This window comes from Caretta caretta, chromosome 6, assembly GCF_965140235.1.
Source record: "Caretta caretta isolate rCarCar2 chromosome 6, rCarCar1.hap1, whole genome shotgun sequence".
Lineage (NCBI taxonomy): Eukaryota > Metazoa > Chordata > Testudines > Cheloniidae > Caretta > Caretta caretta.
The window spans coordinates 64,341,732-64,357,965 of NC_134211.1; the positions used below are offsets into that span (position 1 = coordinate 64,341,732).

At 42.7% G+C, this 16,234-nt stretch overlaps 1 protein-coding gene across 2 annotated transcripts in view; it reads right to left on the bottom strand.

Annotated features, from left to right (window-relative positions):
* The window catches only part of LOC125638026 (deubiquitinase DESI2), an 80,398-nt gene that overhangs the window by 30,520 nt on the left and 33,644 nt on the right, over positions 1–16,234 (bottom strand). For both annotated transcript variants that reach the window (XM_048853179.2, XM_048853180.2), the window contains 3 exons: positions 12,994–13,066; positions 9,137–9,230; positions 7,918–8,059 (listed from right to left, as the gene is read on the bottom strand). In XM_048853179.2, the coding sequence (XP_048709136.2) occupies positions 7,918–8,059; positions 9,137–9,230; positions 12,994–13,066 (309 nt within the window). The remainder of the gene's footprint in view (positions 1–7,917; positions 8,060–9,136; positions 9,231–12,993; positions 13,067–16,234) is intronic.

The window sequence follows — 16,234 nt, forward strand, 5'->3', positions numbered from 1 at the left end:
AATTATATGGACATCAGCTTGAGGATGTATCATCAAAAGGGACAGTTTGGAGCAGTCATGCATGATCTGTCATAGGGATCACAGAGCACACTTTTGTACAGTTTAAGACTTGCCTCTGCCCTAGAAGAATTTGAAAGGGAATCAGGTTATTAACAATAACGTTGCAGTTTGCTTGCACATTCACATCTGAAAATCTCTGCTGGAGGCTGCCACATTCACTAATTTCCCACTCCCTTCCCAGATGAACCATGAAGGTACCACTAGGGGCAGCTAGGTGGGATCTGGGTTGAAGCTAGAATCATTTAGATGCCTAATATGCGGGTGCAGTCCAGTAGTTAGACATGTAAATGACCGTTAGGATATAGATATTCAGGCCTGTCTGTAAAGGCCTATACTCTAAGAATGTAGGTGTATTCTTACCACTTGGCTAGTTATAGAGGTATAAAAGAAAAAATCAAAATCACTGTCTGCCGGTGTAAGGTCCTTCTCTTACTATGACAGTCTGAGGCCCTGTGCTTAGGCTAAATCTTTGGCTAAGCAGCAGAGGCAGCCATAAGCTGGGAAGCGAATGGTCACATCCTCACATTCCAAACTAGTCACATTGAAATAAGGTGCTATTGGGCTGTTAGGAATACAATCCTGTCCTGATAATGCCTATCGCCTCCAGAGAAAGGGAAGTGCCTAGAAGATGTAAAAGGAAACTTAGTTTGATAGCATCCTGTCTGGCAAGAACTCACTTATCAATAGCTGGGATGTGAAATCCTCATTTCTTTGTTTTTCCATCACTGTAGTCCCCATTTCCCTATTGTTTGTCTGTATAATCTCTGTCTGGTTCTGTGATTGTTTCTGTCTGCTGTATAATTAATTTTGCTGGGTGTAAACTAATTGATTAAATAATCATGTTACAATATGTTAGGATTGGTTAGTTAAGTTTCAGTAAAATGATTGGTTAAGGTATAGCTAAGCAGAACTCAAGTTTTACTATATAGTCTGCAGTCAATCAGGAAGTGGGGGGCCGGGGGCGGGGGGAGAATGGGAACAGGGAATGGGGGTGGGGAAATTGGAATCATGTCCTGCTAAGGGCAGGAATGGGAACAGGGCCACAGGTAAGGCTCTGTGGTGTCAGAGCTGGGAAGGGGGACACTAAGGAAGGAAACTGGAATCATGCTTGCTGGAAGTTCACCCCAATAAACATCGAATTGTTTGCACCTTTGGACTTCGGGTATTGTTGCTCTCTGTTCATGCGAGAAGGACCAGGGAAGTAAGTGGGTGAAGGAATAAGCCCCCGTAACATCGACATCAACTGCATCCACAGTTATTTGCATCCACCAACAACCGTGGGCATGAAAAGGCAAGGCAAGCCAAGCTGAGGCCTTGTTAAAAGTAAATCTGTCCTACTGTAATAAGAGAGGTTGAAATCAACACACATACCGCCTTTCTCTCTCAACTATCGAGTGTTCAGAAACTGGATCCAAATCTGAATGTGGTAGCTCAAGCCCATCTCAGATTGTAACTGGGTTTCGGTCTGAGGGACCCCAATCAATCAGCTGAGCCCAAACAATGGGAAGAGTGGGTGTTTTATTAAGATGGGACTCAGAACCTAACCCATCCTCCATGGGGAGAACAGAGCTCCTACTCCTTTCTGTCCTCTCTCTGTGGCAACATGACCTCTGTCTGCTTAACGTGCCATGGAGTCTGCCTTCAGTCCACGTGACCAGATGGTAGCCTCCAAACTTCCAGCCAATCAGCCAACTGAGTAACATCTGTATGGACACTAATTAACAGGGCCACAGCCAAATGAGGAAATTAAGAAGGCCACACACAGTCAGCTAGCACATGGCTGTCCATCTCATCCAACCGTGTTTGTGAAAACTAAATATTAACTCTTACATTGCCAACTGGCTTTTAGGCTGTCTCAGCTCACTCCTTCTGGATAAGATAGTTCTTTCCCTAGCTTCATAGTTCTACCCCTGATTTTGTCTGCACGGAGAGCACCACAGGCTGTGATCTCATCAAATATCCCAAGTAGTATTGGCCTGACAGATAGTAATAATAGAAGCAGTAGTAGAAGCAGCAGTAATATCTAGCTCTTATCATAAGTAGATCTCAAAGTGCCAGTCAAAGGAGGTCAGTATCATTATTCCCATTGTATACATGTGGAAACTGAGGCATAGAGCAGTGAAGAGACTTCCCTAAGGTCACCCAGCAAGTCAGCAGCAGCACCAAGAATAGAACCAAGGTCTCCAGAATCCCAGTCTAATGTACTATCCATTAGGCCACACTGCCTCCAAGGAATGCCAAGCTGCTGTAGGAAGTGGCATTGATGATTCAGTAGGTAGCACTCTTCCCTCCATGTCAGAAGTGAGTCAATGCCAAGAGCGGTGTAAAGGCACAGTACTCCTGAAAGTGCCATCTCTTGGATGAGAGGTATCAAGAGAAGTCCTGACCACATGTTCCCACTTGAGCTCCCTGGGGATTTTTTGCATGGGGCTGTGTGTTCAACCTGGTGTCCCTAGTCAAATCCCAGTTTGATCAAGTAATTACATTCTGCTGACCTAAATCCCCACATCAATTTTTTTCTTGTATATTCTTCTTTACTTCCAGTCCTTCACTTTTGCATAATGTAGCTATGCATTATTAAATAGATGCTGTGGTCTGCCTCAGATGAAGAAGAGCCTCTGTGGGGGTGGGGGTGGATAAGAACAGAAGGGGAGAGGGATGGATGAAGCAAAAGGGGTAAGTTGGAGGGTACATAGTCTCAAAGGAGTGAGGGGACAGAAGCCAGGGGATAGGCGCTTGAATAAGGGGAGGAGAGCTGGAGGCAAGGTGCAGTAGGAGCATAGAAGGAGAGTGGGTGGAGATTTGGGGGTGGATAAGAGCAGAAGGGTGAGATTTGGGGTGTGATAGTTAGCAGTATGGTGGAAAGAGACAGGCTGGGGGCATAAGGGTCTATAATACCTAGATTACATACCCCTTCAGAACCTGAAATTGAACCCAGGAGTCCTGAGTCTCTGGCTGAGAGCAGACAATTTAATGTCTGTGACACCTACTGGCAAAGCGTGTTTCTCTGCCACCCTCCACTGACTGGTCTATACAGAAGATAACAGCCTACTACTGCTACTAGTTACTGCCTTTTGCTGTGAATGCAAAGATCCAAACCCTGCTGACGACTCCCGTGGGTGGTCAGTATGGTTCCACATGATAGAATTAGTTTTTTCAGTTTGTTTAATTATTAACCTTTAATAGGAAGTTACATTAAAACCCACATAAAAAGAATATTAAGTCAAGCAGTCAAAAATTAGGAAATGCCAAAATAAAAGTTGCCTGCACAACCTTAATTTGGCCCCCTTGTGTGTGTGCAATTTGAGAGAGAAACAACATATATGAAAATACAGACTTTATATAAACTTTAATTATTTTTAGTTTAAATGGGATTTATCTTAAGAAGCTTTAAAGTCTTTCCCCTAGAAGACTGAAATTTCCAAAGAGATAAGCTGCATGACCTGTCACCCGTTTTAAAAATAGGAAGGTTGCCAAATTATCATGTTTACCAGAAAAGTCAGAGACATCTGTCAGATGATGTCCACATGTAATTTTAATGTTGCTGATGGATGTTGAGAAGCTGGTGTTTTTGCTCGGGTCTTTGCAACCAGCTATTTTTACTGAATTTTGAGCCCTCACTTTTGGTAAGTTGGTACAAGATGTCAGCGAAGGCTTTCTGCCCTGAAGGGTCAGGGAGGAGAGAGATAGGTTAACTTCCTCAAAAAGGGTCTTGCGCCTCTTCCATTTTGGATATTTTGGGGGGGTGACAAACTCACCCCCATAGTGCTTGTGGTATGCAACAATAAATATTTTTAAAACTGCTGGCTTAAGCAGCGCTTTTTCAAACTGATGCTGGCCTAAAAATTACCTAACCTCTGATCAAGGTATATTTCATGCCTGATTTGTCGAAAGACCTTAGGGGGAGGTGCTGTAAGGTGGAGTGAGCAAAAATCGGAAACTATAAGAATGAAGGTTAAAGCCATGGGCCTTTGTCCACCAGCTCAACGAGCCAGCCGAGGGAAGACTGACATTCCTGGTGTACAAAGCAGGCCACCTTTGGGAAAAGGAAGTGATGAGAACAACAAAGACTCCACCAACTTTTGCCCAGTCTCCCAGCACCAAGCACTGTACCAGCTACATCATCATCTGGTTCCCTGACTGCAGCTCCAGCTCCTATTCCATCCTAGTCCAAAGGCCGTGAGCGCTACAGAGTTCAAACCCTGTTAAGTATTTTATTTTTCCTTTTCCTGGTTTTGTCTTATTTTATTAATTGGAAGATGTCCCAGGCCTTTTTTAGCGTTTTAGAATATGGAAGCGTGGCTGTGCATGTGTGAGCACGCGCGTGTGTGTGTGTGTGAGAGTGCCAAGAAAGGTCACGTGGAGAAGGAACTGGAAAGAAAGTTTAAACATCCCTGAACTCAGTCTCTTAAAAGCTATTTATTGAATGCATGTTCCACGTTCTGTAGAGAGAACTAAAACACTTTAAAACAGTCGGCTGTAAATTGGTAAATAAGAGTTGTCAAATTTCTTCTTTTGCGCTGCCTTGGATGAAGTTCTTTAGTTGGAACTTATAACCAAACAGACAACCACCTCCTGAGATTCATTTTTATGACTTATAAGATTAGCTGTTGTATAAAATAAATCTGATGATTTGACTACCATCCAATATTGCTGTTAATTTGGTAATTGTATTTCTTAATTCAATTTAGCAGTGTTAATAGAAGTTTCCTTTTAGCGATATGCTTCCTTGATTTTATTTTTGTTTATTAATACTAATAAAATTTATATAATGGATACTGAATCTTCTCTCTTTCAAGAGGCAACATGGACCAGAACCATTGAGAATCTGGGTGTGTGTCAGCCAATCACCAGCTCCCTCCTAAATTAACCTTTGGTTCTCACAATTATGACACCGCTTTTAATTACATGAGCACAGTAAGGCATTTGATATGGTTCCACATGGGGAATTATTAAATTGGAAGAGATGGGGATCAATATGAAAATTGAAAGGTGGATAAGGAACTGGTTAAAGGGGAAACTACAATGTGTCATACTGAAAGGTGAACAGTCAGGCTGGAGGGAGGTTACTAGTGGAGTTCCTCAGGGATCAGTTTTGGGACCAGTCTTATCTAAATCTTTTTATTACTGACCTCAGCACAAAAAGTGGGAGTGTGCTAATACAGTTTGCAGATGACAGAAAGCTGGGAGGTATTGCCAATACAGAGAAGGACCAGGATATCATACAGGAAGATCTGGATGACCTTGTAAACCGGAGTAATAGTAATACAATTAAATTTAATAGTGAAAAAGTGCAAGGTCATGCATTTAGGGATTAACAACAAGAATTTTTGTTATAAGCTGGGGACTCATCAGTTGGAAGTAACAGAGGAGGAGAAGGACTTCGGAGTATTGGTCTATCACAGGATGACTGTGAGCTGCCAATGTGATATGACCATGAAAAAAAGCTAATGCGGTCTTGGGATGCATCAGGCGAGGTATTTCCAGTAGAGATAAGGAGGTGTTAGTACTGTTATACAAAGCACTGGTAAGATCTCATCTGGAATATTGTGTGCAGTTCTGGTCTCCCATGTTTAAGGAGGATGAATTCAAACTGGAACAGGTACAGAGAAGGGCTACTAGGATGATCTGAGGAATGGAAAACCTGTCTTATGAAAGGAGACCCAAAGAGGTAGGCTTGTTTTGCCTATCCAAAAGAAGGCTAAGAGGAGATATGATTGCTCTCTATAATTATATCAGAGGGATAAATACCACAGAGGGAAAAGAATTATTTAAGCTCAATACCAATGTGGACACAAGAACAAATGGATATAAACTGGCCATCAGGAAGTTTAGACTTGAAATTAGATGAAGGTTTCTAACCATCAGAGGAGAGAAGTTCTGGAACAGCCTTCCAAGGGGACCAGTGGGGGCAAAAGACATATCTGGCTTCAAGACTAAGCTTGATAAGTTTATGGAGGGGATGGTATGATGGGATAGCCTAATTTTGGCAATTAATTGATCTTTGATTATTAGCAGTAAATGCCCAATGCCCAGTGATGGGATGTTAGATGGGGTGGGATCTGAGTTATTACAGAGAATTCTTTCCTGGGTGGCTGGCTGGTGAGTCTTGCCCACATGCTCAGGGTTTACCTGATCACCATATTTGGGGTCGGGAAGGAATTTTCCTCCAGGGCAGATTGGCAGAGGCCCTGGGGGTTTTTCGCCTTCCTCTGCAGCGTGGGGCACGGGTCACTTGCCAGAGGATTCTCTGCACCTTGAAGTCTTTAAACCATGATTTGAGGACTTCAATAGCTCAGACATAGGTTAGGGGTTCATTACAGGACTGAGTGGGTGAGATTCTGTGGCCTGCATTGTGCAGGAGGTCAGACTAGAGGATCATCATGGTCCCTTTTGACCTTAAAATCTATGACTCTATACCATTTTCCCACAAGACCCCTGCCTTATTCAATGCACAAGATGGACCTGCTGTGGGGATCAATCAAAACTGTGTAGTGACAGAGACTTTTGTCTATAGGATCTCTGCTTCATCTGTTGCAAAAGTTGGAAGGCATATAGTGAATCAGGTAGGGGATTGCAGGAAGAAAAAGAGAAGTTTCACAGTTAAGGCAGTTGACTGCAGAACTGGAGTCTATCTCTGCCTCTGCCACAGAGATCCTGTATGGTGCTGGGCAAGTCAGTTAAACCAAACTTTACATAAGTGGGCACTAATTGTGTGTTTCTCATTTTCTGGGTGCCTGACTTGAGATCCTGGGTCTGATTTGCAGAAGTGCTGAGTACTCACAGCTGTAACTGAAGCTGTGCTTTGAACGTATGAAGCGCTCTATAATGCTAAGTACTCTGAAAAATCAAGTCCTGGGTGTTTCAAATCAGGCATCCACAATTAGGGGGTGCTGTTTTACCTTAATCGCTCTGTGCCTCAGCTCCCCACCTGTAAAATGGAGATAAGGGTGTTGTGAACATAAATTAATTAATATGTGTGAAGCACTCAGATACTAAAGTGTTGAGTGCCATAGAAAAGTCCATGAGGAAATCAGTAAATCAGTCTTCATTGCAGGGTTTGGATGGTGTGTGGTAAATAAGACTTGGGGTCAAACATGGAATGCGGAGGATAAAAAGAAATATTGAGTAACTACCCATTTACTGAATGAGACTGGGGTCCTGTAGTAAAAAACAGGCTTTAATTACATGATTACATACTATCATAAGGCTGTCCCCCTCCCCTACTGGGCAGGGTCCCCCTTACTTCAGTTCTCTGATTTTCCAAGTCTCACAGCACACCTCCAAGTTCCAGTCCTCTCTCCTTCTTCCTCTTCTCTGTCTGCCTGAAGCAGGGAGTCTTATTAGGTTCCTAACAGGGCCTTAATTGACTGCAGGTGCTCCAATTAACTTGCAGCCACCTTCCCTAGTCTACAGGGAACCACACCTTAATTAGCCTTGAGCTTATATATTTCCCCTCTAGCACTCTACCACTGGTCCCTGGCCCTCCTGTATCACAATGCTAATTAAGTATGGCCTTCCAGTTTCTGTTGAGTAGCCAATACAATGTGCCAGAGTGCAGGTACCCCTGCCCTACAGCACTATTTCAGCACCCACCTCTTTACCACAGATACATAAGTTATAGGTGAGCAATACAGACAATACCTACTTGCGATTAACCTGCTGTATTGGACCTCACTACATCCTGATTGCATGCTTTTGAAAGCTTAAGAACAGCAAAGAACTTTTGCAACATCACAAGGAGGGTTAAAGCCAGAGATCAGAGATTTGGTTATGGCTGTGCTGGCCCCAGTTCCCACATGAGCATTGCTGTGGGTCTTGAAACAGTAAAGATAAGTAGAAAATAGCTGTGCCAACCTCTGCCAGAGCAGTGGAGAAGTGATTGCAGTTCTTGTGCATGAGATGGTACGCATTGCCCTTGTACTCCTTGCCCAGCTCCTCCATAATCTTATCCACATCCTCTTCTGTGAAATCAGTGGTGCCCAAAGCAACGGACTCTCTAGTTTAAAAACAAAACAGGAAACATGGGAAGACACCGTGAAAAAGGTTGAATAGACACAGGCTAAAGAGAGAGAAAACAAGACACTGGCAAGTCATTTAGGATTTAAATTTGGCAGGATTGGTTTACATGTACGTAGTGCTAGTGAAAAGTTCCTGAATGACAACTCTGCAAGCTAATGTCCTCTATTTATCCACAAAAATAGGTACAGCCCAGGCAGCAGCACTGAGACCTTCCCTACACACTACCCTGCAAAACTGCCTTAACTCCGAGCTGCATTCCCATTCAGTCCTAGGTCCATCAGCTGAGACCACCAAGAAGTGTGCCATTTATGGTGGTGGTTTTTGTGATGTGGACTCCTGACAGTAAGAACTGGATTGAAAATTCTCCACCCCCACAAGGTTCATTTGACATAGGCCATGGATCTCAGAGGGTAAAATCCTGCAGTCAGTCAATTTCTTCTGAGCCAAATCTGAATCAGTGATCTAGGGAAGACAGGCTCCATCTTCCATTAACTGAGCCACAGTCCCAAAATCTGATCACCTTGAATATTTTATAATGGGGCATCTAAAATCCTCCCACTTCTGCTCTAGAAAGTAATGTATTCCCACTCTGTCAATAGGAAGCAGACAAAAGAGAAAACTTCCAATAGCTCCTGGTTTTGTGGAAAGCATAAAAAGCAATGTGTGATGTTCTTGTGCTCCTTCTACTGGCCCTGCAGCAGCTACCAAGGTACTAGTCTCAGAATTTTGCTGAGTGGCAAAACTGGAGCACAAAAAGAAAACAACCAAATTACAAAAAAGAACTGTGTTCATGTCAAACTGCACTTGAAAACAGAGGAGGAAAACGCTGAGCACTCTCTCAGATATCCTGCCCTATGTCCTTGTGCACAACCGTCACCCACACCAAGAGTCCTGTTGGACTGCTTTTGAATCAGGAGCAGGTGGAAACATGGTGGGGGTGGGAGCAGGTACTAGGAAGATGAGACTCAAAATGGCAAGGCAGGACTGATCTGTTGACCCTAAATAGGCTCATTGATGACGGCAAGATGAGGGGTGTGTGAAGAAGGGCCCTTACTTGAACTTAAAGGTCTCGCCAAGCTCTACCGCACTGCCAGGTGTGATCTCGAAAATCCCACTGAAAGGATAAGGATGCCCTCCATAGGCAAATTCTGACAAGGAAAGAAAGAGACTGTGAGTAATCAAATGAAGGCTGTATCAGGGAAAGTACACAGCAGCTGTCTGCATGGCTTACATCAGCAATGGTGTTAGGGCCGTTGCCAGAGTCAGTTTCAGTCAGGCACTAAAATCCATCCTCCTACTCCAGTTACATATCAGCCCCAGGATACCCTCACAACCCCAATTCCCGATCATACTCCATCTCTGCTAATGCTATTAGTTGGCCATAGTCCTAGGCAATCCCTGTGTGGGGCTCTCTGAGCTGGCCTGAATGGATTTGGTCAGCAAGTCAAGGTGGCAGCAAAGCTTATTACTAAGGTGAAGAAATCCTAAAGTAATATAGGAAGGTGATGGGACTGACACCCAGTTAAAAAAACTCCTCTATTCTTCAGTAGAGCAGAGGGTTAACAAACACTGCCCAGCAGAAGGATACACAGGCAGTTTACCAGGAGTCAAAAGTCTCCACCTGATTTTTAGAAAAACTGAGCTAATTGCAGCTGCACTTTATGCAGGTCAGACCTATGGAAACTACAGGACCCATCATGTCATGCTCCATCTCAAGTCAACTGTAAAAGCTGCTTGGTTCAAGATGGACCATTGCATACTGGAACATGTAATCGGTCATGTGGCAATGGAAAAAAAGAAAAAAAAATCACAAAGACACTCTCTTCTAACACTGAACAAGGAGCTTTATTCATATAAGGAAAAACAAAATTACCCCTAACACTATTCTGTCTCTCTCTCTCTCTGCTTCACTGCAGAGCTCCAGTCTAGAACCTTCCTTCCAACAGCCAAAGGTGCTGCCTTTTTCTTCTGTACTGAGTACTTTCATCAGTTTCAGTCACGTGGGATCTCAAGCTGCAGCTACGTCCAGTGACAACAGCTGGTGTTGTCCAACATTCTTCCTCATATGGTTTTATCAGGATTGGGTCTCCTGGTTTAAGGCTGGATAAGCTTTGGGCTGCATTCCAACAGTTAGAGAAGAAAGCCTCTTAGATCTGGCAACTCTCAGCCACCGCAAAGTATTTCCATGGTATATATCTACAATAGCTTTAATTCTCAAATAATGCATGAGAAAACTCTGGCATGTAAGGGGCACCTTTCCTAGATCTTTGCTGTTTATTAAATGTCTGAGTGGTTTGTGGTCCATCTTGAGCATGAAACTGCCACAACCCTATATGTACCATTTGATCTTCCCACATGCCCATATACTTTCCAAATGTTCTCTCCCTGTTTCGGTTTTAGGATCTGAAAGCCGTCAGGAGCAATATGCTAAAGGCTCCTATTAGCACCCCACAATAGCAGCTGAACTCTGTAGACTTGGAAACATCATAAAATATCAGTACCTGGGATGTGGTTAATAGATTCTTTAGATCCTCAAAAGCTTATTTTTATGCTTGGCTCCAGATCCACATAGAGACTTTTGTTTTAAGGAGTTCATAAAGAGCTTGTTTTTTTGAGGGTGGGTTAAGTATGAATTTTCTCCAATTTGCTAAATAAAATTTTGGAAAACTTTTTCTGGATCTGCCCTCCCCCCTCTTCTATCAATCAGAACTGTTGCTGGGTTTGTTGTAACGTTGCCATCAGAACTTGTTGCAATAGTGTATTATGCTATGTTCTTTCTGTGATTTCCTAGGAGTTAAATATAGCATCATCCAGAAAAGCTTCCACTCTCTCCAGGCCTTGCAGAATCCCACTCCTTTTCCATATGAAGATTTCTGGGTGCTTGTGACCCTGACTGGGAGGTAGCAAAGAGCAATATCTTCTGAATGGCTTTGCAGAAAAGTTGGTACTGTTGGGGTGGAGAGGAACTTGTCTGAAACCTAGTGAAGAGAGCACTGTTGCACCCATTAACTTGGGGATAGTATCTTCTGTGGTGAGAAGAATCTCTCTTTTCCTTCTTACTGTTTCATTGAGCATCTTTAGATCTGTGCTAATAGTTTTCCCCCTTGCCTCACGACACTACAGGGGCACATCACTCCAGTGGTTCATTACTGCCCTTTATTGTGCCATTCCTCTCCATCCTTTCCAGTTCTTCTTTCGCTTTCAGAAGCAGTGGGATGGGCACTCTCCAGGTGGTACTGCACACATAGGGTACATCCCCTCTTCCAATAGGATCTGGAATGGCTCTGTTCTAAGCAGGCTCTGTCTGTTGAACACCATGCCAACATCCAGTTCTATGAGGGCCATCTTAATGATTGTGGCTTGGTCTAGTTTACTTGCGGTGGTCTCATTAACACCACAGGCTCCTTGCCTTTGTAGGTAAGTTTTGAATGGACTGAAGCAATGGATCTGTTCCCCTGGGCTATTGAACACTGTCCTGGGCTACTCCAGATTAGGACTAAGGCTTATCTTCTTAAGTCTCTTTACAAAATAATCACCCTCTACCCCTGAAATTAATTTTAAATTTAACAAATGTTGCAAATCTTGAGATTAGATCCAAATCTATTCATGAACGCTGCCTTTGGACACAGATCCTAAGAAACACAAATTATTCACTCTTGCTTGTACTCCTTGATTCCTTTGCTTTGATAGCTGTTTTGCTAATATCCCTGTTTCTTGCACAACCTGTATGTACCTCCACCAGTGGCTCCTAGACACTACACAAATAAATAAATAAATAAATAATTTGTCCTGTGCTCTCCTCGGCCACACCTGCCACAGTTCTGTCCAGGAACTCAGCATTCTTAAAAGCCATTGTTATGAGGCTTCTTTCCCGCTCCCTGCATGGGAATTTTTTCATTGCTACTTCTTTCACATTGCTTTGATTGCTACCTTGCTGGGTGACTTGCATTTTGACTAGTTCAGATGGCCATATCTGTTGAACTACCTTGTTCCAGAGGATCTCAGATGTGATTTTTTTGAAAGCTCCTTGTTTAAAATCTCAACTATTAGATGTTCTCTTACCTGCTCTCCCTGACAGATACCAAAGTCACGATGCTCTGCTTGTTCATAAAAGACCTTTAGAAATGCCATAAAAGCATAGCCATTCATATAGTACTTTCCTTTTTGGAATTAAATACTCACTGCCCTTTTAAAAGGCAATGTAATAGTTATTCATATTGATTGATTCCTCAGTGAAGGCAAGTGATTTCTAAACATTTTTAGCTTCACTCCCTACTGCATAAATTAATGAGCTGACTTATATTTTACCAAAAACTCTGTGGTAAACTTAAATAGCTAGTAAAGTGCTCCTTCCCCTTAGGCCATTCCAGGGGCTTATGAAACAAAGTCTTTGGCAAGGTTGAATTTTGACATTTTATTTTTCTCGCTGATGCAAAATGACTGAGTTTCTGAGACCATGTAATTGGACAGTGAGAAAGCCATTTTTCTGGGATTCTTTCTTCAGACACTGAACTAGGAAAAGTATTAAAATAAGGGAAACGGTATTATCCTTAAAGCTACTCTCTGCGTGTCTCTTTGCTTTGCTTCACTGGAGAGCTTTTGCCTATAATGTTCTCCAGTCCCTTCTTCAAAGCTGTAGCAGGATGTCAGGCAAGAAACAGTACTCTAGCTTTGCAGACAGCACGTCTACATTGAAAAGGAGATTATTTGCAAGGTCCACGATAGAACTGCATGAGATGCATACCATACTTTGGACACCCCAGTCTAAAAATAATTGACTGAATTTCCACTCCTCAGAGCCCCCTCACCCCAAAAGGCACAAACCAGGACACCAGGATTTCTTATAAAAAATCGTAAGATCAGTAGGATTGTCCCCCAGACTCAGATGTAACTAAAAAGAAAGCTTCATACCTCTGCCGTAGATCTCGATGCCGGAGTGGAAGACTCCAATCCCCAAGGTAGAGGTGTATTCATTTATCCAGTACTACAGTAAGAAGAAAGGTAAATTTGGAAGCATTAGTAGAGCATAAACTAAACACAGGACCTTGGTCTATTATATACCCTGGTGTCCTTTCCTCAAGGCTATTTCTCTGGAGTCTAGCAAGGACCAAACAAACAAACAAATCTCCTCACTGTATTTTCCACTGAATGCATCCAATGAAGTGAGCTGTAGCTCACGAAAGCTTATGCTCAAATAAATTTGTTAGTCTCTAAGGTGCCACAAATACTCTTTTTCTCTCCACTGACAGAATACTATCCCCTTTAGATGTGGGATCTGTGCTTGCCCAACTGATGGGGTGATATCCTAACAAACTGTTCATCTGGACGTCACAGTATTGGACTTTCCCCTGGGTTTAGATGTAAATATACGCTCTGTACTATGAGCTCACCAAGAACCTACTACAGCAGCGGATGTTGGGGGGTTGGGGGGGGGACATTTATCTCTCTGCATTTTAACAACATTAGTAAACACAGAGTTAAGTTTGTTAACAACAATTTTTATACCACCCATCCATTTGAGGATTTCAAAGCACTTTACAAACACCAATTTATTTAGGCTCACAACACCCATGTGAGTTAGGTAAATACGCTCCTCATTTTAGATTTTTTGTATTAAGGCATTTTTTGTGTTTACACTTAGGTAGCAAGTTTTTTGGAGCAGGGAAAATCTCTTCTCACATGTCCATAAAGCACCATTCCCCACTATCTGTGCTACTACATAGGTAATAATTTTGCAGAACAAATGGAGAAACAAAAACACAGTGAGGTTAAGGTCAACATTTTACATAGTGCCAGCTCATATGAAATGCATCCATTTTCAGAAGGGCTGAGCATTTGCAGCTCCAAAACCAGCCCAATGGGGTCTCATACGGATTCCCAAAATCAGCGATCAACCTCAGAAAATTCAGTGAAAATGAGATCATTGCTTCCAAGTCCAGGACATCTTCATTCCGCCAAGGGCAGAGGAATTCTACAGTCCAGCACATATTTACTCTCTCTTCTCCTCCTCCAGATACTTCCTAGTGACTCAGAACATCATGGTCAGAGTTTTTTTGAGCCCTGCTAGGACAGTTAGCCTCAATCATTTGTCACTCTCCCTGAATAATCCTGTAATGAACTGTTTTGTATATGTGTACCACTGCCCCCAACTTGTCACAGACTCTATAATGCTAACACCTAAAGGAGATTCTCTCTCAACTCACATAGTAGGGAGTCTGTGCTTTTGAAGCCAGAATATTTAAGTTGTATCCCTTCTGTCTCTGTGGGGTCTGCATGGCCATGATGTGCAGCAGAGTAGGCACTTCACAGTTGGCAGGTAACCACAGATTTGTTACACTTAATCCACATTCTGAATTCTACTTGTTTATGGATTATTGACGATGACTGAATACTGACTGTATTAGCTCTGTAAGATATCTCGAGATGCATTTGACCGCAACTCTATATAAAGTGTTGCATTGTTATACAAGGTGCAGTCCCAAAGGTGACTAGGAGGAGGTTCAACCCAAATACCATAAACCCCTAATTCCAAAATGCCTCACTAGCAGTTTCTCAGGCATTACAAGTCTGTTTCCCCTGCGAGGAAGCCCCTAGTGCTTCTCCTTCTTTGCAGATCTTTGCCTTAAAACATATGCTCCCATTTCAGGAGAGCAGCTGGCAAACTACATGAGCCTCTGTAGTCCTTCAGCCCATCTTTCACCTTTCCCATTACTAAATCCCCATTTGTCTCCTCATTAGGCAGGCTTTTTAACTGAACTTTGTGAAGTGCAGTGTTTATGGAAGTGATGGCCTAAGAGCATGGGATTGGAGCTAAGTGAAGGTTGGGAACTTCTGCCTGTGCCCCTTGGTCTCAATTAACAGCAAACCCTCCCTTTGAGCAACAGACACCTTGTTTTAGGGAAGGAAGGGAGGATCCCCCAGTAGTGGTCCCATTCCACAGTTTCTACTCTTCTCCACCAATTTCTGTTTCTGTCTGTGACACCAAGCAGCCCTGTATTCACACCCTACACACTATTGTAATAATCTTTGTTCAAAATATGCCTTGTGAGGTACCATTTGAAAACTAACAACTTACTAATATTTGTGTGCAACGTATGTACACCATGAGTATTAAGAGTTACAAATCTATGCTGGAATTATAACTAAAGCATGTGTGAACCAGGGAGTTGTTAAACCTGTCTATCTTAAACAAAGGAATGTGTGTTTACCTCAATTTACATATAAATAGTAAACAGACTCATCAAGCTAACAAGGGATGGAGGCAAATCTCACACTAACAAGTGGGGGAGAAGATGCATGGTGTCTACCTCCAGCAGGAGAGAGAAGCTTGGTCTGGGTTTTACTTTTCAGAAGAATTCATTTCAAAGGTTTACTGGGCTATAAAGATGGGGAGAGGCAGGTTAACCTCAAATGATAATCAACTGATTGTACACAATATTACTGTATTATAAAAGTATAGAGAGTGAGGTCTTTTTGGAAATCTGATGACACACGGGTGATTAATATAATTGTGAAATGTATGTATTAACACAATGTAAGGAATTATGGATATTCATTGATATTAGGCTGTACTGTCTGCCCAGACAGTGGGGAATGTCACAGTTATCTACCTGTCTCCTATATACATTAAGATGGTGGAATCAGAAACAATGGAAGACCCATTTACATAGAAATCATATAGGGAGATGGGAAGCCCACAGGAAGAACAGACCAGCATGAACAACAAGGAGTCCTTGTGCCACCTTAGAGTCTAAATTTAATTTGGGCATAGGCTTTTGTGGGCTAAAACCCACTTCATCAGATGCATGGAGTGAAAAATACAGTAGCAGTATATATATTACAGCACATGCAAATATGGCAGTTGCCTTACCAAATTGCAGGGTCAGTGCTAATGAGGCCAATTCAATCAAGGTGGAAGTCGCCCATTCCCAACAGTTGACAAGAAGGTGTGAGTATCAACAGAGAGAAAATTACTCATCCTGCCTCATGAAGCAAGGTCACTGAACTTGGGAGATATAAGCAAGGGCAGAAGCTATCTTTGGCATCCATCACTAGACAGACAGAAGGGGCCAAAGCTTTTGGAGGCTGAGAAAGATGGGTCCTTAAACCAAGGCGGGGGCGGACAGAAGTCTCTGGAACCGAATATAGGTGA